The sequence below is a fragment of the Chiloscyllium plagiosum genome, unplaced genomic scaffold, assembly GCF_037043375.1.
Source record: "Chiloscyllium plagiosum isolate Xiang-an unplaced genomic scaffold, Cpla_swu_hap1 HiC_scaffold_3, whole genome shotgun sequence".
NCBI lineage: Eukaryota > Metazoa > Chordata > Chondrichthyes > Orectolobiformes > Hemiscylliidae > Chiloscyllium > Chiloscyllium plagiosum.
This window is the reverse complement of record NW_028270141.1, coordinates 144,432,005-144,446,494: the sequence shown is the minus strand read 5'-3', so window position 1 is coordinate 144,446,494 and position 14,490 is coordinate 144,432,005. Positions and strand designations below refer to the sequence as shown.

Genomic DNA, 14,490 nt, shown 5'->3' with positions numbered 1-14,490 from the left:
AAGTATTTGATTCATAGATCAAGTCTCTGAAGCTTAGCAGTGTAATGTTTGGCTACTTTTCAGTCTACAGACATTCGTATCTAGACCAGTAATTAACAGGGTTCATTCTATAGGGTGATAATTAAAAGTTTGCCACATTAAGTATAGGTTTTCCATGCATAGCATTTTATTTGAAGTTTAAAAAAAAATTAGAATGCTCAAGACTCACTACTGAAATATATTAAAAATGCTTAATGTTTAAATAGACTGCATTTATTTTTCCAAACATGTTTAATTTAGTTTTAAGGAGAAAGTGAAATTTACAACTGGATTTCCGTAAGATTATATTTACAAAGCCATGGTTTGAGACAACTGGCTGTTCTACACCAGCTTTTAAAATCCTGGACCAGATTCACAGTCATTTAACAACATTCTTGTTTGATAACTTCAAAGTCTGCATTATTCCTGGCTTCTTGCCATCACCCTCAATTAAATTCAGCCAATTGCAGCTAAGTTTATATTGATTCTCAATTCTCTCTCATCCTTGGTCAATTATCTGACCAGAGATAAGATGCAGAAAAGGCAGCACTACAGCAAAAAAGATTGAAGCATTTGAAATCAATGCCTTACCAACAAGATATCTCGAAGCTCTGAAGTGACGTTAACATTAGAATTCTGACAGACATCTGCACCATTTTACAGTACAGAATTTCTAAAGAGAAATGATGTATCCAGTGCTCACTGAATTCCCCAAGCAGCCAAAAAAGCCTAGAAAAAAAAAAATTCAGAACTCGGGACAAGAAAACTCTCTGCATGAAAAAGAACTCCAATATTCATTCTGGACAGAAATGAAGTGAAGTGATCAGATTATAAAAACTAGAGACAATTGCCAGTCAGAAATCAATCTAAAAAAGGAAAAAAAAAGGCATTTCAACTTAAGTGAAAATTTGTCTGTAAAGTAACATTTTGGAATTCTATTTAAAGCTCAAATCATTTTTCATTTTTGTATTCCATGCCAGTTGATTTTAAAAGCAGAAGAGGAGATAATTCAGTTCAATGAATCAACCCTTTAGATTTAAAAGCTGTTGAGGTAACACTTTCTCCCCCACTTGCCAAGTGCTGTACTTAGTATCTTCTCGCTTCAAACTTATGCTACTTGTAAATCACATTCTGGTAAAGTTAGTTTCAGTTAACTAGAGGCAACAAACCATTTCCACAGGTCAGGCAGATTAGGTTCAATTCAGATATCCTTACTTTTAGTTGTTAAATTTATTTCTAATACATTAGTCTTTTCAATTGCCTGCAAGGGGAGGTAAGAAAAATTGTAAACAGAAGTTCAGAAATGTAACTTAGTTTGGAAACCAATGAAAGTTTTCAAGCAAAACTATAATACATCTTAGTTAAATCACAAAAGTCTAATAAGCTCACTTTAAAAAAAAACAGCCCATCTGCACCACTGTCCAAATGAATACTCGTAATTGATATTCCTGTACCATTGTCTCTGCATCAATCCATTCCTTAGCTCAAAATGGGGAATAAATACATAGCACACGTGACTAAATTCTGCCCAGACTAGGTGGGTCTCATCTCTGGGTATTGTTCATTGAATGAGCTCCTTTCAAATTACTGGGAGGTAGATATTAGTAACTCAGTGTCTATTGTGAAGCAACATGATCTATAAAGCCAAAAAGCAACTGGAGTCCTTGGGAAGTGCTACAATTGTGGGGGAAAAAAACTAAGCAAAACTTTTAGTAATGCAACATTGGTATAAGCAGTGTTTTCAATAAAAAAAACTATTTAAAAATTGAGACAGATCCTCCTCAGAATGCCACCCTCAAAAAAGTAAATGGATTAAACTGCACATGAAAGGCTAGAGGGATTCAGATTAAAAAGATTAAAAGAAGCAGCTGGCCAAATCACAGAATACAACATTTCATTCCTCAAAGTCATGCAACACAGGTCAGAAGGAAGGGACTGATGTTAGATTAGATTATTTGGTGTGGAAACAGGCCCTTCGGCCCAACAAGTCCACACCGCCCCGCCGAAGCGCAACCCACCCATACCCCTACATTTACCCCTTACCTAACACTACGGGCAATTTAGCACGTACATCTTTTGACTGTGGGAGGAAACCGGAGCACCCGGAGGAAACCCATGCAGACACGGGGAGAACGTGCAAACTCCACAGTCGCCCAAGGTGGGAATTGAACCCGGGTCTCTGGCGTTGTGAGGCAGCAGTGCTAACCACTGTGCCACCGTGCCGCCCACTAAAAATTGTTCCCCTTGCTAGAGGAACTAGGCTTTAAAACTTCAAAAGGGTGCAGAAAAGATTTACAAGGATGTTGCTGGGGATGGAGGGTTTGAGATATAGGGAAAGGCTGATTAGGCTGGAGCTATTTTCTCTGGAGCAAGGCTGAGGGGTGACCTTACAGGAGGTATACAAGGTCATGAAGGGCATGGATAAGATGGATAGCCAAAGTCTCTGCCCAGGTAGGGAGTCCAGAATTAGAGGGCATAGATTTAAGGTGAGAGCGCAAGATTTAAAAAGCGACCCAAGGTGTAGCTTTTTCATGCAGAGGGTGATAGTGCACGGAATGAGCTATCAGAGGAGGCTGATACAATTAAAATATTTAAAAGACATCTGAATGGATACATGAATATGAAGGATTGGACAGGATATGGACCAAATGGGGCAGGGGGGTGGGAGGTGGGGGGTGTTAAATAGGCTAGGGCTATTTTCTGTGGAGCATCAGAGGCTAAGGGGTGACCTGATAGAGGCTTATAAAATCATGATGAACATGGATAGGATAAATAGACAATGTCTTTTCCCTGGGGTGGGGGAGCCCAGAACTAGAGGGCATAGGTTTAGGGTGAGGGGAGAATGATGTAAGACACCCAAGGGGCAACTTTTTCCATGCAGAGAGTGGTACGTGTATGGAATGAGCTGCCAGAGGAAGTGGTGGAGACTAGTACTATTGCAACATTTAAGAGGGATTTGGATGGGTATATGAATAGGAAGGATTTGGAGGAATATGGGCCAGGTGCTGGCAAGGTGTGATTAGATTGGGTTGGGATATCTGAGCTGAAAATGTGTTGCTGGAAAAGCACAGCAGGTTAGGCAGCATTCAAGGAGCAGGAGAATCAATGTTTCGGGCATGAGCCCTTCAGGAATGAGGAGTGTGCCAAGCAGGCTAAGATAAAAGGTAGGGAGGAAGGGGCGTTGGAAATGCGATAGGTGGAAGGCGTTTAAGGTGAGGGTGATAGGCCGGAGAGGTCAGGAAGATGATTGCAGGTTAGGAAGGTGGTGCTGAGATCGAGGGTTGGGACTGAGACAAGGTGTGGGGGGGGGGGGGGAAATGAGGAAACTGGAGAAATCAGAGTTCATCCCTTGTGGTTGGAGGGTTCCTAGACGGAAGATGAGGCACTCTTCCTCCAGACGTCGTGTTGGCATGGTCTGGCGATTGAGGAGTCCAAGGACCTGCATGCCCTTGGTGGAATGGGAGGGGGAGTTGAAGTGTTGAGCCACGATGGGGGGGTTGGGTTGGTGTCCCAGAGGTGTTCTCTGAAACGTTCCGCAAGTAGGCGGCCTGTCTCCCCAATATAGAGGAGGCCACATCGGGTGCAGCACATGCAGTAAATGATGCGAGTGGAGTTGCAGGTGAATTTGTGGCAGATATGGAAGGATCCCTTACGGCCTTGGAGGGAAGTGAGGGGGGGGGGGGGGGGGGGGGGAGAAGGTGTGGGCGCAAGTTTTGCATTTCTTGCGGTTGCAGGGGAGGATGCCAGGTTGGGGTTGGGGGGGGGGGGGGGGTGGACCTGATAAGGGAGTGGTCTTTTCGGAACGCTGATAGGGGAGGCGAGGGAAATATATCCCTGGTGGGGTCCATTTGGAGGTGGCGGAAATGACGACAGATGATATAATGTATATGGAGGTTGGTGGGGTGGTAGGTGAGGACCAGTGGGGTTCTGTCCTGGTGGCGATTGGAGAGGCAGGGCTCAAGGACGGAGGAGCAGGAAGTGGAGGAGATGCGATGGAGAGCATCGTCGATCACATCTGGGGGGAAATTGCGGTCTTTGAAGAAGGAGGCCATCTGGGTTGTACGGTACTGGAACTGATCCTCCTGGGAGCAGATGCGGCGGAGACGAAGGAATTGGGAATATGGGATGGCGTTTTTACAGGGGGCAAGGTGGGAGGAGGTGTAGTCTAGGTAGCTGTGGGAGTCGGTCGGTTTATAGTAAATGTCCGTGTTGATTCGGTCGGTTGGTCGAGATAGAAATGGAGAAGTCTAGGAAGGGGAGGGAGGAGTCTGAGATGGTCCAGGTAAATTTGAGGATGGGGTGGAAGGCGTTGGTAAAGTAGATGAACTGTTCAACCTCCTTGTGGGAGTATGAGGCAGCACCGATACAGTCAGTCATCGATGTAGCAGAGGAAAAGGGCGAGGGGTGGTGCCAGTGTAGCTGTGGAAGATGGACTGTTCCACATATCCTACGAAGAGGCAGGCATAGCTGGGGCCCATGCGGGTGCCCATGGCTACTCCTTTGGTTTGGAGGAAGTGGGAGGATTGGAAAGAGAAGTTGCTCAGAGTGAGGACCAGTTCAGTCAGTCGAAGGAGGGTGTCAGTGGAAGTCAGTGGATATCTGGTCAGCATGGACAAGTTGGACGGAGGGGTCTGTTTCCATGCTGTACACCTGTATGACTCAATCACAAAAGGAAGCAGCTCAGAAATTATGAAGATGAATTAGATAAAATGCTAAACTGACAGGATTAGATTCACTAATGCTCAAATGTGTTTCTGTCAAAGACCTGAACCATGATATTAGATTGGAAAGACTAGGAAATACACCTTGCACAAAAAGGTGTTTAAAAAGTTGATCAAGGGCTCAGATTTTGAGAGGGGGAATTAAACAGATCAGACTAAGATAACCAGAATGCATCTTTCACTCAGGGAAACAAAGAGACAATGTAGCAATCTGAAAAAAAAAAATCTATGGCTCGTTTAAGCAAAACAGCTCACAAAACCAAAAAACCTTACATTCCACCAGTGAATGTAATAACTGTTGCCATCCAAAACTGCAGTTTTCCAACTTCCAATTTGAAATATTTTCATGCAAGTTAACATTTAAAAATTTTTTAAAACTACAAAAAAAAGGTACAACTTTTCAGACTCATCCATAATGCACTTATTGTTAAAGAAGAATTTCAGAAAGAAAAAACCTGCACAAAGCAAATGAGGAGCAGGAATCACTTTCCTGTTCCACCATACATGGCTAATCTGATCGCTGCACATTCCCATCAACCCTGACAACCTTTCACTCCCTTATCAATAATTTGTGCCTGAAAGATATTCAAGGACTTTGCTTTCATCACGTTTTGAGGAAGGGAGTTCTGATGACTAATCTGGGAGGAAAATAAAAATCTCCTAACAAGTCCAAATGGGTGACTCTTAATATAATGGAGAGATGCAGCAGCATGAGTATTGCAGGCAGGCCAGCATGTGCTGTCTGCCCTAATTGCACTTGAAGTATTCAACTTACTCAAATTTTCCTTATTATCCACTACTTGGATGATAGATTTTGAAATTTATACAGAAGGACTCCCAGGTCCCTGTTAGGCTGCAGAAAAGTTTCTCTTCACTATCTAGGAGACATTCAACTCCTCTATCCTTCTTGCTGGAGTATATCGGAGAGGTTGAGCCTGTACACAGCTTAGAGTGACAGGTAATTTTACTGAAACGTTAAAAAAAAATTCTTAAGGAGCTTGACATGGAAGGATTGTTGGCCCTTACTGGAGAGTCTAAGGCCAAAATCTAAGAGTAAGGGGTCTCCCATTAGGGCTAACAGTGAGTAGTAGGAAATTATTTCTCAGAAGGTAATTTTACAGAATTCTTCACTGCAGAGGGCTGTAGAAACATATTCAAAGCAGAGATTGATTAAGTATTTGTCTGGTGTCAGGAGATCAAGACTAATTTGAATAAGGCTGGAAAAAGTGACATTTCAGGATTAAATCAGCTATGACCTAGTGATAGATTGGACACAATGGGCCAAACGGTCTACTCCTGCTCTTGCGTCTTATGGTCCAAAACCACAATTAACATCTTTGAAACAAAGAATCAACCTTTCCAGTTGTTAAACCTGATGAAGATTACATATCAATTCTAAAGCCCGAATGAAAATAAACAAAGTGGTGAAGTTACAAAGTAATCTAAAAAGAGCTGAAGCTGGATTGCCAGATTGAATCTATCAAGGTCATCTTTATAACCAGAATGTAAAGATAGCTATTGAGAGAGAGAGAGTTCTACCTGTAATATGGTCATTCAACAACAAAAAGGTGTCACATTGCATTGTCTACTTATTAAAGTTCATGCACAGAAGAGGGAAAAAAAAATACATTATTCAGTCCTTCAAAATTTATGATATTAGGGCTGATCAGATTGTGGACTTATGTCCATTTCCTTGTCCAGTTCAAGGTTTTTATTTAAAAAACTAGTTCAGCATTGATGAGCCTCCTAAGCTGTTGGAGGTAGGTAGTACAGTTGAAACTTTATTGCTGGAACAGCACAGCAGGTCAGGCAGCATCCAGGGAACAGGAGATTCGACGTTTCGGGCACAGGCCCTTCTTCAGGAATTCCTGAAGAAGGGCCTGTGCCCGAAACGTCGAATCTCCTGTTCCCTGGATGCTGCCTGACCTGCTGTGCTGTTCCAGCAATAAAGTTTCAACTTTGATCTCCAGCATCTGCAGACCTCACTTTCTCCTCGGTAGGTAGTACAGGGCAACCTTGATTATCCTAATGGCATGGGCAGAGAGTTTTGCTTGGATAATTGAATGTTCAGATAAATTAGTTTACCCAAGCATCAGGACCTTCAGATCTTGTTCAGCTAATTCAAAGTTTGGATAATCGAGGTTGCCCTGTACGTCTATCCAAGCCCAGGCATCAGCCAGATGATAAACTGCCTACACTATATCCTGTTAAAAAAAAAAGTAGGACAAATCCAACCCAGTCAATTATCACTCCAAACTACACAGTCATTTGACTGATGATTATCTTCAACAATGCCATCGAACAGAAATTACTGGATAAACTCAGGTCTAGCAGCATCCGTGTTTGGTTCTTTTCCCGAGGTTTCGCACACAAAATGCAATTTGCACGTACCAGCTTCTGCAAACAGTTAAAGTTTATTAAAGCTTGTACAAGCTAGTTGACCCCCTTTGACCCCATACCCCTGCTTACAGGGATGTGCGGTGGTGTCAAAGTGAGGCCCTGAACAAAGAAAATACATCCTCTTATACATCCAGTTGGCCATGCTTACAGATACTCTGGCTACTCCCCCACAGTCACATGCCACTCAAGACAACCGCCAGTTACTAACAGTCACAAGTTACCTCAGGTACAATGGCAGGAGATCATCTTCAGAGATAACGCTATTGCCCTAATCCTGTGGAATTGTTATGCAGACAATTTCCTGACTCAGTGATTCCCCAAGACAATGTAGGTGTTGCATACCTAGCTTCAAGGGATGGCCAGAAAGCATTTCTGGATGGATCAGATTGAATGATAGTTTAACATGACAATAGCAAGGGGGAGTAGCAGCAAATGACTGTCCACCTGAAGGGTGAATTACAATGGCTGGTCATCCACATTCTTGGATTGTTGCCCCCAAAGATATTAAAAAGATTAAACTGCACTATTACATTAATATCCAGAGAGATATGCCCATTTATTCTTTAAAGATTACATGTGGAGAGTAACCAGAGTTCACAACTAGATCAGGGACCTTTCTTCAGAACTGGGTATGAAGCAGAGATCCACTGGCAATTAGTTTCAGATCTTTAGTATCTACAATTCTTTGGTTTATTTTGTAGTGCTATTAAGTAGCACTTGCTTTGCAATAACCTGCTCAGTGATGTACAGTTAGAGTTCTGCCAGAGCCACTCAGCTCCTGATCTCATTACAACTTTGATCCAAACATGGATAAAAGATCTAAATTCGGAGGTCAGGAAAGAGTGACTGCTAGAGAGGTTCAGAAAAGGAACACCCTCTACCTCTCCCTCCCAATCTCCAAAACATGCAAAATTAAAAAAAGTGTTCAAGAGATTCATCTTATAGCTCAGCAGAAACGCTGAAAAGTAAATCAGATTTGGGAAATCAAAATCCGATCTTGCTTGCCATACATCAACTTTTCTAAATTTACTAGTTTAAAATACAAAGATGTACTAGCCTGTTCAAAAAGGCATTGCCAAAAGCATTAAGCTTCCGGAATGGCTTTTTTGGATCCACCACCAGAGCATTTCCAGGGATCACTCCTTCTACATCCCCATTCATTACAGCAATGAAGCAATCAGTAGTTGGCTCAGGTCCAATCCTCATTCCTGGGAAATCTTGTTCAAGAAGGTACCTGAGATAAAAACCAGAAGTAGTTATCAATGTTTCTCACCATTCCAGGAAAAAGGATGCAATAAACATTAAAAAGTCTTAAAATTAAGCAAAGGTTGCACTGTAACCAGAAATCTGAATGGTCATAAAAACAAACGTATGGGAGTCACCTTGATGGAAGGAATCTCATGATTACAAAAATTACAACACTGCACAAAGTTTTCAAGGAGCTTTCACTCAAATTTGAAGGAACTATGAAGCTGCACCCCAGGTCTCTTCGTATGGCAAAACTCCCCAGGGTCTTACCATTAACAGTACAGCTAAATTGCCCGTAGTGTTAGGTAAGGGGTAAATATAGGGGTATGGGTGGGTTGCACTTCGGCAGGGCGATGTGGACTTGTTGGGCCGGAGGGCCTGTTTCCACACTAAGTAATCTAATCTAAAGACCTGCCATGGTTTGCCTTTCCAAAATGCAACACCTTACATTTACCTAAATTGAAACTCCATCTGTCACTCCTTAGCCCATTTGCCCAACTGCATAAGGCCCCATTGAATCCACTCAGGAGGTCATCTTCATTATCCACTGCACCTATTTTGGTGTAGTCTGCAAACTTACAACTCATTTAAATAAAGATGAAAAAGTAGTGGCCTCAGCACTGATCCGTGTCACACTGCTGGTCATAGGCCTCCAGTCCAGAAAGCAATCCTCTGTTACTCTATCTCCTACCTTCAAGTCATTTTAGCATCCAATTGGCTTGCTCCTCCTGGGTGCCATGAGATCCAACCTTACTAACCAATCTACCATTTGGAACCTTGTCAAAAACATCTGAAGTCCATACAAACAAATGTCTACTGCCATCTACCTTCAATCCTCTTTCTCTTCAAACAAAGAAATGTCAAGTTAGGAGACATTATTTCCTCACACATGTTGACTATTGTGAATCAGTCCTAGCCTTTCTAAATGCATGTAAGTCATGTCTCAGAATCCCCTCCAACACATTACCTACCACTGACCAGGCTCATCAATCTGTAGTTCCTGGCTTTACCTTTCAGTAACAGCACCACATTAGCCACCCTCCAGCCTTCCAGCAGCTCAGCTGCAGCTGTCAGTTATACAAATATTTCAGCAAGGGGCCTGAATCTCTTCCCTAGCTTCCCACAAAGTTCAGGGAAACACCTGATCAGGTATTGGAGATTTATCTATCTTTAGATTAGATTACTTACACAGTGTAGAAACAGGCCCTTCGGACCAACAAGACCACACTAACCTGCCGAAGCGCAACCCACCCAGACCCATTCCCCTACACCTAACACTAGGAGGAATTTAGCATGGCCAATTCACCTAACCTGCACATTTTTGGATTGTGGGAGGAAACCCACGCAGACACTGGGAGAACATGCAAACTCCACACAGAGTCACCTGAGGCAGGAATTGAACCCAGGTCTCTGGTGCTTGAGGCAGCAGTGCTAACCACTGTGCCACCATGCCACCCAACGTTTTAGATGTTTTAAGACCTCCTGCAACATGATCTCTTTTCAAAACATCACTATTTCCTCAAGTTCTCTAGCGTCCACACCCTTCTCCACTGAAAATGTTTGTTTAGTATCTCACCCATCTCCTGTGGTTCCACACAAAGATCAATATGGCCATCTGTAAGGGAACCTATTCACTCCTGGTTACACTTTTGCTTTAAACGTACTGACCATCTCTAGATTCTCCTTTACTTTATTTGCCAAAGTTCCCTGTTTGCCCTCCCAATTACCTTCTTAAATACACTTTAAGGGATTCACTTGATCCCAGCTCTCAAACGGAGTGCCTCTTTTTTCTTGACCAGATCCTTAACTTCTTGTCATCCAGCATTCCCCTTCAAACTAAACAGGAACATAGTGAGAGTCCAGAGATACTCTTTTTAAAAAACCTCCCACTTCCAAAACACTTATTTGGGAAGCTGTTTGCAAGAAATCTTTTAAATTCCTAGACTAATACTGTCAATATTGCTTTACTTCAATTTAGAACTATATACAAGGCCTGTCTTTTGCCAAAATTCTATTAACTTTAAAGTAAGCATGATCACTTGCCACCACTGACACCTCAGTCACTTGCCCTATTTCCCAAGAGAACAAAGTTTTACATCTTCTCTAGGAGATGCAGCCACACAAAGTTATTTCTTAGTCTGATTTTCTGTTTCAAATATACACTTGACAAATTCCTCTTCAGCCAAACCATTAACACTAAACAGTCTATAATTTGGAAAAAAAAAGTTTAAATCTTCAACCATTAAACCCTATTATTCTTCTTACACATAGCTGAGATCTCTTACATGGAGGTGCAAGTTTGCTCAGAGCTGGAAGGTGCTATCCTCCCTGGAGAGGCAATTGTCTCCCCATTACAGTATCCAAAAACCTTCCAGCTCAACAAACAACCTTACATCTTGAACCTCAACCAGAGCTACAAAATCTTATTGAAAACCTCCATACACACTTGCTTCTCAATTTTTGACAATGGAGGGGGCGTACCTATAAGCATAACCCCAAACATTATGATCATCCCCTATCCTTATTTCTCATTTTTCAGTTCCATATGACATCACTGGATAATCTCCCAGAATTATCTTACACTCGAAATGTTATCCCTAATGAAAAATGCCACTCTCTCTTCCTCATCGCCACCCCCCCGCCCCCATTCTTCCTTTAGGATCTGTACCGCAGAACATACTCCCCACCAGTATATTAGTCCCTTCCAATTCATGTGGAATCGTTCTTCTTTTACATATCATTTCTGCCCTTGAAGAGGCTCCAAAGATCCAAAAACAAATAAAAAGTGATTCCTTGCTCTCTGCACCAGCTCCTCGGCCAGACATTAATTTGCTCTATCATCCTAGTTCTGCTCTCATTAACACATACTACTAGTAGGCCAGATATTACTATTTTCATGGTCCTACTTTTTAAAAACCTTCTGCCTAGGATCCTGCATTCTCTCTTCAGAACCTTGTTCCTTTCTTTAACTATTTCATTGGTATTAACATGCACAAGACTTCCTGGTAGTCACTCTCCCCTTTCAGAGAATTCTGCACCCTCTCCAAGCCATCCTAGATTCTTGCACTGGGAAGAACCTCCCCAACATGAGAAAGGCCACAGAAACACCTGTGTGTAATAGGGGAATATCCAGCAGAGCTCAATCAATCACTTGGAACCTGACATACCCAGTCATTACAGGACAGTGACCTTGGTATCAGTGTTAAAATTCCCCGAGAAGGCTTCTGCCCCTACTACAGTAACCAAAACAGGGGGAAAAAAAAAAAATCAGACAAACGTGACAGAGGAGGGAGGATCAGAAGGCCACATAACCCCTGTACTAAAGGAAGACCTGAAGCCACACCTTGCAAAAAGGATAGAATTAACAATTAGCCAAGATAACCAGCATACAGGCCAATTGCAGGCAAAAGGTCAGATTCCAATGAATGGTCAGCACAAATGAATTGAACCAAAGGATCTGCTTGCACTGTATAACTCAACTGTGTAGAGTCAGTACAAATACAAACAACCATTGCTCCCTCTGCAGTAATGCAGGTGGGCATAACGAATGCAGATAGAATCAAATTTCTCTGAACATTACTAGGGTCTTAGGGTCAGATTTCACACATAGCCCAGTTTCCTCCAATTAACTGAAGTTAATCAATACATTTCCAACTACTCTATGGCATATTGACAGCCCAACAGGGCAACCTGCTTATCTTATGCATTGCCTCCACCCCTTCTCCCAGAGCAGGGCAAGAGGTAGCATCATTTCTGAGCAATATCCTCAGCCTTCCTCCCTGGGGGTACAGTGAGGGAGGGTCAGTGCAGCCTGATTTCCCTGTGCAATACCCTCTCCCTCTCACCCAGGGGGGCACAGTGAGTGAGTGAGGGTCAGTGCAGCCTGATTTCCCTGTGCAATACCCTCTCCCTCTCACCCAGGGGGGCACAGTGAGTGAGTGAGGGTCCGGCTGGTGTGTGCTCACCTGATGAAGGTGGTCTTGCCGGTGGAGTACTGACCGACCAGCAGCAGCATGGGCTTGTTGTCGAAATCCGCATTGTCCAGGGCGGGCGAGTGGAACTCGTGGAAGCGGTAATGTTCCTCCAGGGGAAGCAGTTTGCTTTTGTAGAGCTTCTTCAGGCCGTCCGTCACCGTCTGAAATACCTCGGGATCCTTCTTGCCGCGGTCATGCGCCCCCAGCCAGCTGAACATGCTGCCGGATAACCTGGGAAAGTGTAAACCCAGACTAAAGCAGCAGTTTACAGCGACAACAATAACCTCCTTAAAGCCCGAACCCCCCTCCCCTGGCCCCTCCTCCTGAAAGTCTCCCCGAAGCCGCTCCGCTTTAAGGAGCCGCAGCTCGAGACAGCTCCCGCCCCCGCGCGCCGTCCTCTTCCAGTGACGTCAACCAACGGCTTCATCCTGCACGCGCGGGTCGGGTGTGGGGGGAGGAGACCGTCGGAGCGGGAATTTGGCCGTTCAGTCCATCGAGTCTGCTCCGCCATTCAGGCATGGCTGATAAGTTTCTTCCCGTCACCGTTGACAGTCAAGAACTTAGCTATCTCCGTCTTATCTCACTAAACTAGCCAGTTTCACTAAGCTTGGCTAAATTAATTAACTAACTAGCTTCATCAAATTAGGCAACTATGTTAGCTCACTTGACTAAATTTAATTAACCAACTTCAAGTTAACTGACTGACTTAGCTCATTAACCCAATTAACTAACTAGTTTCACCATGATTTGGAGATGCTGGTGTTGGACTGGGGTGTACAAAGTTAAAAATCACACTACACCCGGTTATAGTCCAACAGGTTTAATTGCAAGCACCAGCTTTCAGAACACTGCTCCCTTTATCAGGTGGTTATGGAGCGTAAGATGGTAAGACTCAGAATTTATAGCAAGGGTTTACAGTGTAATGTAACTGAAATTATATATTGAAAAAAACCTGGATTGTTTAAATCTCTCATCTGTTTGAATGACCATGTTGGTTTCCACGATTTGGAGATGCTGGTGTATAGAGTAGTGGTGCTTTTACGCATGGTGATGCCTGCCATCATGTATGTGGCAGGTACTCATGTGACTCAGCCATCATTGTCTATCTCATACACTGCAGGCAAGGATGCCATGAGACATGGTACATTGGTGAGACTGACAGAGGCTGTGGCAATGAATGAATAGACACCGCAGAACAATCAACAGACAGGAGTGTTCCCTCCCAGTCAGAGAACACTTCAGCGGTCCAGGACATTTAACCCTCAGACTTAGAGTCATAGAGATGTACAGCATGGAAACAGACCCTTCGGTCAACCTGTTCATGCCAACCAGATATCCCAACCCAATGTAGTTCCACCTGCCAGCATCCGGACCATATCCCTCCAAACCCTTTCTATTCATATACCCATTCAAATGCCTCTTAAATGTTGCAATTGTACCAGCCTCCACCACTTCCTCTGGCAGCTCATTCCATACACGTACCACCCTCTGTGTGAAAAAGTTGCCCCTTAGGTCTCTTTTATATCTTTCCCCTTTCACCCTAAACCTATGCCCTCTAGTTCTGGAATCCCTGACCCCAGGGAAAAGACTTTGTCTATTTATCCTATCCATGCCCTCAATAATTTTGTAGACCTCTATAAGTTCACCCCTCAGCATCCGACGCTCCAGCGAAAACAGCCTGTTCAGCATCTCCCTGTCGCTCAGATCCACTACCGAGTGGCCATCCTCCAAGGCAGACTTCGGGACAGGCAGCAATGAAAAGTGGCTGAGCAGAGGCTGATAGCCAAGTTTGGTACCCATGGGGCTGGCTTGGGTTCATATCACACTACAGGTGACCCCATTGCACTATACATCACACACTTATATATACACCCCTCGCAGACTTGTACCCATTTATACTCACACACATGCACCTGCTCTTCACAGATATACACATAAAAGTTTGTGGGGCGAATTTGTCCTTGCAGAGTTACATTTTACTTTGCTCAAAAGCTGCATGAATCCATGTAAGTTTTTGTAAATTCATTTTTTTAGATTAGAATCAGTCTAAACATTGTGGCACAGACAGTATCACACAGGGGAGCTCACACCTTCAATACATTATCTGGGCAGACAGACACTAATTGTTC

General features: G+C 43.5%; 1 protein-coding gene across 2 annotated transcripts in view; it reads right to left on the bottom strand.

Moving 5' to 3' along the window:
• LOC122548512 (EH domain-containing protein 3) overlaps positions 1–12,663 on the bottom strand; it is a 75,558-nt gene extending 62,895 nt beyond the window's left edge. For both annotated transcript variants that reach the window (XM_043687254.2, XM_043687255.2), the window contains exons 1-2: positions 12,353–12,663; positions 8,197–8,373 (exon numbers count right to left, since the gene is read on the bottom strand). In XM_043687254.2, the coding sequence (XP_043543189.1) occupies positions 8,197–8,373; positions 12,353–12,579 (404 nt within the window). In that variant the 5' untranslated portion in view covers positions 12,580–12,663. The remainder of the gene's footprint in view (positions 1–8,196; positions 8,374–12,352) is intronic.
• Between the last annotated feature and the right edge of the window lie 1,827 nt (positions 12,664–14,490).